Source organism: Scardinius erythrophthalmus (assembly GCF_964197995.2).
Source record: "Scardinius erythrophthalmus genome assembly, chromosome: 18".
NCBI lineage: Eukaryota > Metazoa > Chordata > Actinopteri > Cypriniformes > Leuciscidae > Scardinius > Scardinius erythrophthalmus.
Genome location: NC_138238.1, coordinates 3,731,007 through 3,744,333, shown reverse-complemented (window position 1 = coordinate 3,744,333; position 13,327 = coordinate 3,731,007). Strand labels below are relative to the sequence as shown.

The window sequence follows — 13,327 nt, the reverse complement described above, 5'->3', positions numbered from 1 at the left end:
TTTGCTGTGTAATAAATATTAGACATAATGCAAAGGTCACTTATTTTATATAAAGTTAGCACATGTAACGTTATTGTATGCTAACAGTTACCTAGCCTGCACATCACTCAAGAGCACTTATGACATATTGCTAATCATTTCAGTAAACTTTCAAATCCACTACTACGATTACATTTTATACGTAACGTTAATCAAATTAATAAAGAGTAGACGATTTTAAAAACACCCTTACAGATAACATTTTGTGTATTGTAAATCGAGTAACGTTAGCACTGTAAGTTACAATCTAGGTGCGGTCACGTTTAGCTACGTTACCATTGCTTGGCGAAATTTTGCGTGTAAAATCCATTAATAAAGGTCTCTTCATTATCTGGAATTTCGTGTGAAAGTGGAAAAAAATTATGCCGATTTTGAATCGGGGTTTCCACGCAAATTCGCAGCATTGATCAACATAAAGCTGCTTGGTTTAGCCGTGCTTCACCTAACTTTAACGTTAGCTGCTGAGTTACACTATTGACAATAGTCGAGTTTTTTGCCCGCAAAATCTCGTCGTAACCTAGCTTTTAAGCCAGTATTAAAATAACAGTAGCAGGAAATATTGTTTTGAAAATGAACATGAGTAAAAAAATAATAATTCAAGTACAGCTTACCTCATGACCTTGAGCATCACCGGCGTAATTCGGCGCGAATCATCTCCTCCCTGGTAAAGAGGTGGTTTTCACGAACAGTTTTGACGCGAGGGGTAGTCGATAACGAAGTGATAAGGTACATGTTTTATTTTCAACAATATAGTAAAAACAAAATAGTTGCTGTTGTTAACAGACTTTTATCTACTAACGTTAACGTTACTGAACTGCAACTGACTGGAACTGGATTATGTTCACTCAAAACTAGTCACCTTATTGGTTGGTTCAGTTTGACTAGCTAATTTAAATAACGGTCGCGTTATAAAAATTAACACATTAAAATGTGTAAGCACATCAGTCTACTCATATTGTGTTAAATGCTTTGAGTAAATACCCAAGTTGTGTAAACTTTAAACTACACATGGATATGTGTAAAATAGATTATTTTTTTATACACAGTTTTAGTTAATATTGACACAAAATGTGTAAATTAGAGTGTTACACATAATTTGTGTAATTTTTCTACACATTCCTTCTAAGAGTGTGATAGGACAACACTGTAAAAACTAAAGGAGCCTCAAATATCCTGTCGGATACTCAAGGAACTTAAAAATGTAATTTAAGTGCCTCAAAGCTCTTTCTCCTATAGTAGGGTTACTGGAGGAGCATTGCCAATATTTGAGGTTCTTGCTGGAACTTATGGGATCCTTTAAGCACTTTGTATTTAGTTCAGAGGTTCTGGAGTCACCTTTTCATTACCACGAGACCTCGAAGTGCTTTGGGGGAAAATAGAGGAACCTGAATGCGATAGAAGGGTTATTGGAAGATCTTTTAACATTTAAGTGGTTCCTGGAAGATCTCTTATGTTAAAGCCAGCATCTGGAGGAACCCAGTGGTTCAGTGAGGCCAGAATGATATTATTATTATCCTATTATTACAGATTGATTTAAAGTTAGTCATTCAATTCAACATATTCTGCACAAATGTGTCTTCAAATTGCTGATATAACTTACAGCCTAACTAATTTAGCTGATTCCTGCTGTCGTCATTGGCGTTTGTTATGAATAACAAAAGCAGGTTAATATAGTTTGGTCTGTTTTTGTTTAGCCTAACTTTACTTACTACAGGTGCCCTCATTCTCTCAGATATCATTTTGAATCCATTTAGTGGTCAATAAATACTATGTTGTGAATAATCAGCTTTGTTATTTTGTTTCCCCAGAACAACCAGTAACTTACAATGTTTCAGTGGCAACATTGAATTACAGTAAGTACCTGCACCACATGCAAGTACTTTATTACTATGAACTCTGTGTGCAATTGTATTGTTTGACTGTGTACTTGTTTTTTAATCAGTTATTCTCTGAAAATCGTCTTCCCTCATGCTCTCAAATCTCATTCATGTTACATTCATGTAATAACACAGGTTTGGAGCCAATAATGCTATGCATTTTTTATAGGCTATAGTACCTTAATCATATGCATTTGAATATAAGACATTTGAACCCTGAATTATAACTTTGGTCTTTTTCGACAAAAAAAGGAAAAAGCTATTAAATGGCTTCATAAGACTTACAACACAACCCATAACACATGAGTTGTGAATTCATTGATTATTTTTAGGATCTTTTCTGGGACATTTTTGGATCTTAACCATTTTTATATAAATTGTTGCATTGAGTTGAACTAGACAAGTGTACATAAGAATGGTTTCATGAATGATTTACACAATTTTTTTCTGCTTGTGTTTCATGCAGTGAAATTGAATGGTGACAGGGGTTGCATTATGCCTGAGATCTGCTTTTGGGTTCCACAGACAGAAAGTCAAACAGGTTTGGAACGTCACAAGGCTGAGGAAATTATTTAAATTTCACAACAATCACTTTAATAACCTTACTAACAGTAAATTTTGTATTTTGCAGGGATCTCGGTAAGCTGAAATACAAGTTTGAAGAAGAATAAAAATCCTCCTGTAGACCTGAAAATCATTGAAGTGCCTGGACCATCCACCAGAAAAGAGGAAAATGAAGCTGATGCACCTTTTCACTTTTCTAACTCGTTAAGTACCTCACATGTCCCTTGTGAAGATTTTATAATTGATTGCATTTTATGTTGCAGTGAGTAAAGGTGTGTCACATTTGTGAATTTCGTGAAATTACACTGGCAAAAAGGTCCATTGACCATTGTCAGCAGTGTAGCAATGTAATGTATGAAGCACCACACTAAATTGCTGATCGTGTGGATTCTTATTGAAATGACTGAATTCACCAGTGAACATTCACAGAACAACAGATCATTTTACTGCACCTTAACTCTGTTCAAATGGAAAATGTTTTCTGCTTGTTGTGACATAAGGAATACTGTTTCCGGGTCGAAGCCTCTACTCTACTTCCTTTATCTTGTTTCTAGATATTGAGAATATACTCAACCATTTATGGGAACTGTTGATTCAAGTCACATTTAAGCTTTTCAAAAGCCATAGTGTACATTACAGTCTCCAGTCTCACGGCATCCCAGACTTCAACATTTTATGATTCAAAATAGCTGAATAACTAACCATCTGAGATTTCGGAATAGAGATAAAGGTTAGGATCATAATTTTCAGGAATATTACAGAACAATGAGTGCATATTAGCACTGTTTGTTGTTTGTTTTGGCATCTGAGAGAGCTTTTGGACTTGGAAACAGTAGCGTCAGACTTAAGCGAACTGAAACATGTTTTAAAATTAAGTGAAGATGGACATTTTTAATTAGTCAATTTTAATTTTTTACATTGATTTATTACATGGAACATGTGTTTTCTATGCATTTTGTTGAGATGTCTTTTCTTGTGTAGCCTATTGTATACACATGGTTGATTATTCATGTTACTTATGTATTATACAATTTTTTTTGTGTGTATTCATTGATATTAATCTATTACTAGCTTTTTTCCCCCAAGTGCATTGAAGTGTTAAAATGGATCTAAAATATGTAATAAACAATTCTTATTTTGTATTTGGTTCAGTTTGTTTATTATAATAGAAGTTTATGGTAACCGTAGTAACAACATGAAATTAATTTAATACAAATAATAAAAAATAAAAAAAAATTGAAATTTGGTTCCTGGAGGCACCCACAGTGGTTCCACACAGTGCTTCATATAAGAGTTCCTCAGGAAACCTGTGTGGTTCCTCAGAGAACCGGCCCTTTTTAAAGGGTGCCTAGAGGATCTACAGATGGTTCCGCCGGTGTGGCGAAGTGAAGAACCCCAAAAGGTTCCTCCAGGCACCTTTAATTTTTACAGTGAAAGTCAGTATAGGAGAGCCAATTTTACAGCAAAGTATCAAACGTTACATCCAGTCATAAACGGGCGTAGCACCAAATGTTGGGCCCTGGTCACAGAACCAAGAGGTAGGCCCCTCACAACAGCCATATAGATCAATATATCTTTGTGGGGCCCCTCCTTCGCCAAGGGCCCCTGTTACTCAGTTATTACCCCCTGTCTGATGCCCCTCATAAATACCATGTCTGCTTATCAATCTGTCATCCCTGAACATACAATATGCATTGCAATAAATACATAAGGGCGGGTGGGAAACATTCTTCATGATTTAGGCCTATACCAGTCAAATTTGTATCTGAGACAAGAAATTTCCCTTCTTGACAAAAAAAAAGCAGGATTTCCAGAATATATTCATCCCAGAATATGACCTTAAGTTATTGTTTTCTACATCAGCCCATCGTGTAGCCTAACCATCCCGATTGATTAATCTGAATGTAGTGGTTTGTATGAACGCTAAACACGGGCTGATGTGCGTGTTGTCACAAGCTTCAATAAAAATTTTTTACATGCCGCACACTGCACAAATATACAAAGTTTCCCGCCTTTTCGACTTAATAACCATACACTGGTTTATTTGTTTTAAACAGCAGACTTAATATTTATCCATCTGTTCTTTGCAACCATCCATCTAGTCTATAACAACATCAGTTTCATCTGGTAATTAGTTTAGTTTAGTTTAGTTAGTTTAGTAGTTTATTTTGAACATGTAAATAAAAAAATATATGTACAGACATGCATACATACATATATAAAATTTAAATTAAAATAACAGCTAAATAAAGTCATGTACTTCTCAGCACAATCTTCCAAAATTATTGTAAGTAATTCAAATTAGAAATTCCCATGTTCAAAAAGTAGGAAGAAGTTCATAACAAACTTTTCAGGTCCTACCCCCTTTCTCTATTTTTATCCTTTAGTTAAATACAAAACAATTTGATGCTTCTCTTACATACATCTTTAAATCTACTATAGCCTACTGTTCACATAAATCCATGCATTCACATACAGATGCATACATACATGCACACATTCCCTTTCTTTTCTTCTTTCATTTCCATCTATCTAGCAAATCAAATAATAACACCTTCATACTAGACTTAATATGTAGACCAATGAACCTGAACCTGTCGTTGTCACAGGAGTCCTGAGGAAACTCTTCTCTACAGATTGTTGAGTAATTATTGTTCTCAGAGTTATAAATCTTATACACTGTAATGCAGCATTCAGAGTTATTCAGAGAGACACTGCAGTTGAGAGTTACTTCTTTCCTCACAGATCCAGTCACATCCTCACAGCTTACACTGATGTCATCTGAAAAATAACAGAGTATATCATGTAATACAGCAACTGAACACAACACATCCAGACCTGTTGTGTCTCTGTTCATGTCAGTAAGATACAAATTATACAGTGACTTATTTATGTTTTTGTACATTAGAACATCAATACACAGTAATTTGATCTTTAGGGTGATACTGCTCCCTGACTCTAATGGATTTCCCTCTATTGTGTAAATCTATAGGCATATATAAGGTCAATATGTAGATCTATGATTAAATCTATATGTGTTAATTCTCATTACATCTTAATTCTAAATATATATATAATATGATTTGATCTTTTTTCTTCATTATCTTATATTTATTCCCTCCTCAAAATTCTCACACACTCTTTCTAGGGGAAAGTTTATTCTCTTACCATCGGCTTGACAGACAGCAGTAAAAGTCCAAAGCAGAATGAACAGTTGCACTGCATTTACAGCATTCATGCTTTTGATTCTGCAATAGGACAGAATGACAAAAATGACAGAAATTTGCATTAAGAGTGAAACTTAAGGACTGGTAAGGAATTGTATGTTCTGAGAATAAAGAGGCTACACACCAGTTCAAACAATTTATTTGTTCAGAGTGTTTAAACACCACAAAGAGTGAAACTTAAGGACTGATAAGGAAGTACTAAAGTAGAGACGATTTACTGAAAACTCAGAAGAATGTCAGAATTTATCAGGATTAATTCAATCAATAAATGCTTAGATTAAATCAGTTTTGTAGGAAACAAAAATTCTGCCATCATTTGAACATGGACAATTATTATGGTGATTTAAAGTAGTTTAAAATGACAACTGGGTGATTAAAGGATGACAATTTCATTTTTCTTTAATTAAATATACTTCGTGCATGCTTCAAAAAACGGCAGCATATTCTAATGAATTTTTAATGACTTATAATTGATCTAATACTGAGAATGATAATTGCACAGTAATAACTTTACTTCAAGCATAAGAAAATGAGAAAAAAAACTTCTTAATGTCACAATTAAATAGCCTAATTTTGCGAGCTTTCACACATAATGATTCATGCATTAATTTTGAGGTGTTGAATGAACTCATTAGTGCAAAATATAACTGCAAAATCACAAGATTTCTATTTTCAATGGCATTATGAAATATCTGCAATCTGAAATGTGTAAATCACAAAATACAAAAACAACATGCATGTACTGATCTTGCTGTGGCTGGTTATGGATTAAAGGAGATTATTTCCTGTTGAAGAGAGAGTTATTGCTCACCTCTGGTCTGTATGTCTTCAGCGTGTGAGTTCATTCACTCTCTACAGCTCACTATAGTGTAGGATACTAAACTTAAACACCACCCATGAAAGGACCTGCCATCGTAAAATATCTCCCTCATCAAAGGTAAACAGGGTTTTTAATGGATTGCATCACCTCTACATGCAGTCGTTTAACTGGTTTAAGTCCGACTGCAGTTTGTATAAAATTTTCCATCATAACAAACGATACAATGTACCAGTTCTGCCTCAAGCGAGGTGCTTCCCATGATGCTTTAGGCTTTCATTGTAATAAACATGCATTTAAAATGGCTAATTCTCATTACATCTTAATGCTAAATATTTCTGTATGTCTCACCTATTTTTTTCCCATTCATTCTCCTACACTGAGTTCAAACCTTCAGCATCACTCGACAGGGAATCAGTCCAAGCATGAAAGTTGGCTAATAAATAGGCCTAATCATGAGTATAATATTGATAATCAGAGATGGTATGAGCTGTGTCTAGTCTGAGGCGTCAGTGCATTTACTAAACACCCTTAAAATGACCTATAAATTAAAAATGACCTATAATTAAAAAAGGGATTTAATTATTCACGTAGAAATCAATTAGCCTACTTAGTGTCAAATGAACAATTCTGAAACTATTTAACAAATTGACCTATAGTGCTGTATTATTACTTACTAAAACACAATCAAGAATCAAGTGCATTTCATTAGTCTGTTATTTATTTTTGTATTCTAGGCCATCATGTACAAACACGGTCCTTACAGAACCTTTTACAAGCGAACCACATACTGTATGAAAGACCAGGAACAAAGTGAAAGAATAAAGAAAGTCAAAGAAACAAAAAGTAAACAAAACATCTTAGTGTTTCCTTCACTTTGAGTCTATAACAATTTCAGTTTTGTCCTCATTTACAATTATAACAAGCTTAAACAAGCAGCAATCCTCCACCAAGAGTCATCAGACGACACTCAACCAACAACAGAAATGATGCATATATTCACCTCAGAACAAACAAGACACAAGATGCAGATGAGAGAAGAAGAATTTCATGCTGTTTATGTACATTCAGATGCTGCTTAAATAAAAATATTTGTAATATATGTAATAACATGTAATATATGACTCTGCTATAATGCATTGCAACAGTTACGTTATATTCAAATAACTGACTGCTACACACATTTTAATTTAAGTATTGTGTAAGTCTTTCTTCTTCTCACTTTCTCGGAATTTAAGAATTGTGTAAAGTCTTTCTTTTCCTCACTTTCTCAGAACAGTAATTCATTCTCAGAAAATGAATTTCACCCACTCACTGGTAAAACTGGTCCATGAAGTTCCAGATATTCATCTTTAGAGAGAAACACAAATTCCTCATTCCATTGCCTTTTAAAACAATAAAACATGCTGTGCAATACAACACCGTTTACATCATTAGAAAATTGCATGTGTAGAATAATAACAGTAAAAATGTATTTCCATACGTACCAAATACAAAATTAACATTCATTATACATTCTTTGAATGACAGAAGAAGAAAAAAAAAATAGCAAAAGCAAACGCAGTTTTGCTGCTTTACCCTTTTAATGTTCACACAGCCTTAAGTTCATTAAGACCACACACACACACACACACACACACACACACACACACACACTGATCAAGAGATCATTAATATACCAATATTTCACAGAAATCAATATTTCACAGAAAATAGAGTTAGTTCAGTAGTTTGAGGTTTAACAAATACTAATGCATGTACAAATATAGTTTATGGAGTTATAAAGTTTGTGTCTTTCATGATCTTCACATTAAAAGTCAAACAAAACTAAATGTTTTCATACAGCTGAGTCAGTGACATTAGATCACATTTTCTGTATTGTTGTCCAGAAATATCCTCTTCTGTTTGTAGTATTGTTTCATTTTGTAAATGATTAGCATAATGACGATGATGAAACAGCTTACAGCAGCAGCGATGACAGCAACTTTAAATCCACGACCTTCTGCTTTTTCATGTTGAGATGTTTCTGATTGACCCCAGACAGGTTCTTCTGGAAAAGTACATTTAAAATGTTTCATGACATTGTTTAAAACCATTTATTCACAGGTGATTTAAAATGCTAAATATGCTGAAAAGAGACTAACGAGCAGTTTTCTGTGTTCCATAATTAACCTGGAGCTCAATAATCAATATCTATAATGGAATGTAATTTCTTACCAGGATCTTCAGTGTCAGGTTCAGGTTTACTGGTCTCTGTTAACAGATTTTAAACCACTGTTAGTAGACTGAAAATTAAAGTTTCAAACATTTATTGAATCTTATCACAGGTCTTTTATTTCAAGACATTTGTTGAGTTTTTGTCTTTGAAATGCTCTTGCGTGTAGAACTACTTTCATACCAATTGAGCCATTTAAAGCTTTTTAACTACTTCAAACCAGAGATGTTACCAACTCACAATTAAGTAAAGTCATGTATCTTTTCAGTCGCTACAATATTTTATTGATAATTTGCGGGCAGCGCTGACAAGATTCAATGAGCGTGAACATCTGTGTGTGTGTGTGTGTGTGTGTGCGGAGACAGAGCTGAAGAACAACAGCGTGATTTACATAGTTAATAAAAGGTCATTTAGAAGGGAAAACATGGAAGTTGTTTGTCATTTTTATCCTTTTGTTTGTCATATTTGTTTTGGTCAGTGTCTTTGAATGAAATAACTGAGTGCGTTTACTGGAAAATAATTTCACACCTTGACATTCATCAACCAATCAGTATCAAGCATTCAATAGTCCCGTGGTATAATAAAATATATTACCTTTCTTTCCAGGATCTTCAGTGACAGGTTCAGGTTTACTGGTCTCTGTTAACAGATTTTAAACCAGAGTTAGAATTGAAAATAAAAGTACAGTTGCAAACATTTATTGAATTATAAACAGCAGTATTAAATACTGTACCTGTTATGTTCACAGTGAATTCTGTTTTTTTTTTTTCACACAATTTGTTTGCACAAAGAATCTGAATTCTCCCGTCATTGCTGTAGTTGGACTGAAGCTGCATGTGAAGCTGTTTCTCTGTTCACAGGAGTGAGGAAACTCTTCTCTACAGATTGTGGAGTCATTATATTTCTTAGGGTACTGAAACTTATAGAATTTAATGCAGCATTCAGAGTTCTTCAGAGAGACGCTGCAGGTGAGAGTTACTTCTTTCCTCACAGTTCCAGTCACATTCTCACAGCTTACACTGATGTGACCTGAAAAATAACAGTGTATATCAATACAGCAACTGAACAATAATAAAAAATGTCTGTAACTTTAATAAGAAAATCAGATTCACTTCCACTGAATATTGTGCATCTTTTTTTTTTTGTGTGTGTGTGTGTGTATATATATGAATCACATTCATATATGAACCTAAACATTTTCCTTTTTTTTATTAGAATTTAGTCCCTTCTGAAAATTTCTAGGGGAAAGTTTTTTCTCTTACCATCAGCTTGACATACAGCAGTAAAAGTCCAAACCAGAATGAACAGTTGCACTGCATTTACAGCATTCATGCTTTTCATTCTGCAATAGGAAAAAAATGACAGAAAGTTGCATAAAGAGTGAAACTTAAACAACTAGGACAAATAAGGAAGTGCTAGAGATTAAATAGTAGATTACAACGATTTACTGAAAGTTGAGCAGAAATGTCAGAATTTATCAGCAAAAGTTTGCTTGGATTAAACCAAGTCCATTAGGAATAGATCAACCAAAAACAAGAAGTCTGCCATGATTTGAACAATGTGTATGGATTAATAAATATAAAGGATATTATTTTTCTGTCGAGAAAGAGTTATTGCTCACCTCTGGTCTGTGTGTCTTCAGCGAGTGAGTTCATTCACTCTGACTCTCTCTACAGCGATCACCAGTGTATAAATACAGGCTTTCAAAGGCTTTCACTTTCAAAATGACTCATTGCTCTCAGGAAAAAGTCAGCCTTTAAAGGAGAAGTTCACTTTTAAAATGAAAATTCTGTCATCATATACTCACCCTCATGTTGTTTCAAAGCTGTATGAATTTCTTTCTTCTGCTGAACAGAAAGGAAGATATTTAGAAGAATGTCAGTAACCAGACAGTTTTTGGGTCCCATTGACTTCCATAGTATATTTTTTTCCTACTATGGAAGTCAATGGGACCCAAAAACTGGCCAGCAGTCGGTGCTGTCAATCATCCTCCTAGTGAATATAGCCAACTACCAATCAGAATCGTTGCTTATTATTACTTGGTTTAATATGTCAAGGATTTTAGTAACTTGGACTTAATGGCTCTACTCTTAAAAACTATAATAGTAATACGCATGACTGCCATTCAAAGAGTCAAGGCGGTGTTGTTGTTTCCCTTTACTATTGCACATCTGAACAAACACAACAGGGGAATTTTTTTTCTTTGTAAAGCATTAAACTCAATGAAAGAAACCTTATCCACCAATAAAGAACTTGTCAATCTCTCCCCCATCAAAGTTAAACAGGTTTTTAATAGATTGCATCACATGCCGTCATTAAACCATGTGTCAAAGAATGAATGCATGCAGTTTGTCTAATATTTTCCATCATTACAAAAAATTCAATTCAATTCAAGCCAGTTATAGCGCCACCTATGGTCCGATATCCATTAAACTCTGCATGCTGTGGGGGGGGGGGGGGGGGCATTAAACCTTAATGCCCATAGTTAATGCCCTTAAACCTGCATAGTTAACAAATATGCATTGTAAACCCCCCCCCCCCCATTATACAATTCTTAAAACATCTAATAAAAAATAAAAAAACATATAGGCGTTACTATCATGCATCATATAGTTTAAAACATTTAAATAGACACATCAAGTAGTGAGAACGATCACGAGATATTCCTCACAGAGGAACAACAATTTAAAAAATGCCTTCCAGGTATAAGGGCTAAAACAAAAAGGCTACCTTGGTCCTAATGCTTTAACTTTTGATAAGCCTACTACTTTATATGCATGGTATTACCAGAAAATTGTATCCAAATGCAGCCCACATGAAGGGAAACTTCACCAAAAACCTTCCTCCTACCTTATTCCCTTCCTGAATTATTGAATGTTAAATAAAAAACATAGGCCTATGTAAAATTTTTATAAAACATACTATTTTTTTGTTGTTGTATTTTCTTAGCATGAGAATGTCCAAATGTAATTAATTTATTTTCTAAAACAAATTATATCACACGATACATACCTTTTGGCTCTACTTGCTGTAGCAGGAGTAGTGATATTACAAACTTAGTGCCGGTCACTTTGGAAGTTACCTAGCTGGGGACTATTTTCAGGCGCTGCATAATATCATTGTGCCTGCTGCAGCCATGGTACGGCAGCAAAGTTTCTTGATTATATTACGCAGGAATGCGAGTATAGTTCCTAGCCATATCGGCCTAGAAAATCGCAACTTTTCATTTTCCGTCGGTCTTAGTACACGATGTAAACAGAAGAGTCAAGTTTTAAATAGGAAAAATATAGAAACCTTTGATCTTTTTTTTTTTTAGAGAAAGATGCTAAACGGTCTAATCAGATTCAGATCTATGCTCAACAATGCTAAAAGTGCTATCGCCAGACCCGGAGATCGGCTGAATGGATTCGAAAACGGTAAAACTCAACTGTTTAACTCTAGGGGAGTTGGAAAATGAGCCTATTTCCAAAACAGTGGAGTGTTCCTTTAATATTTGTAATTTTTGAGGAGTACCGACTAAATTAATAAATATTTCTATTTATTTCCTATAAAAACACAGTGGCCAATGCATCATCATCCAGCACATGCTAAACTTAAGCTATATTTAAATATGTTACAGTTTAAAAGTAAATCCACATTGTTCTTAAAGGGATAGTTCACTTTGAAATTAAATTTTGGTATGTTTTAGCTTACCTCAAGGGCATCCAAGATGTAGGTGTCTTTTTTTCCGCAGTAGTTTCAATTTTGATATTTTTAGGTCAAACCGTTCTTGTCTGTCAGTCATTTAATGCAGGTCTGTGGTCACTGTCTCAAAGAGCATGCACAGAGTCCAAATTAAAACAATTCCCCATCGTCCAAATTAAACAATTCCCCATCGTAAGTACACATTGATGACCTAAGACACGAAACGAGCGGTTTGTGTGAGAAAACAAACAGTATTTATATCGTTGTTATCTCTTGAACACAGCCGCATCCAAATGATCTGAGGGCGCGGGCGGGTATAGATATATACACTAGATGTCGCCTTCGCTACTGCAGTTCATTGGAACGAAACCGTAGCCAAGCGACATCTAGTGTATATATCTATACCCGCCCGCGCCCTCAGATCATTTGGATGCGGCTGTGTTCAAGAGATAACAACGATATAAATACTGTTCGTTTTCTCACACAAACCGCTCGTTTCGTGTCTTAGGCCATCAATGTGTACTTACGATGGGGAATTGTTTAATTTGGACGATGGGGAATTGTTTTAATTTGGACTTTGTGCATGCTCTTTGAAACAGTGACCGTAGACCTGCATGAAATGACTGACAGACAAGAACGGTTTGACCTAAAAATATCAAAATTGAAACTACTGCGGAAAAAAAGACACCTACATCTTGGATGCCCTTGAGGTAAGCTAAAACATACCAAAATGTATTTTCAAAGTGAACTATCCCTTTAAGAGAGGCATCTTCCTAATACATTATGTATAACAATTGAGCAGAAATCAGCTTTTTGACTTTATATTCCTACATCACCAATTACCACAGACTAACTTGTAATTGTCACTAGTATAGTTTTCCCTTCACAGACATTAAAGTTCATC

At 34.6% G+C, this 13,327-nt stretch overlaps 1 protein-coding gene across 1 annotated transcript; it reads right to left on the bottom strand.

Annotated features, from left to right (window-relative positions):
• Positions 1 to 7,230: 7,230 nt before the first annotated feature.
• On the bottom strand, positions 7,231 to 10,406 carry LOC308706529 (uncharacterized protein). Its single transcript, XM_081392251.1, has 6 exons — positions 10,361 to 10,406; positions 10,002 to 10,081; positions 9,473 to 9,768; positions 9,334 to 9,378; positions 8,742 to 8,777; positions 7,231 to 8,574 (listed from the first exon to the last, which is right to left on the bottom strand). Exons 3-6 carry the CDS (start codon positions 9,573 to 9,575, stop codon positions 8,384 to 8,386), a joined length of 375 nt encoding a protein of 124 aa, XP_081248377.1. The 5' UTR covers positions 9,576 to 9,768; positions 10,002 to 10,081; positions 10,361 to 10,406; the 3' UTR covers positions 7,231 to 8,383.
• Positions 10,407 to 13,327: the final 2,921 nt, after the last annotated feature.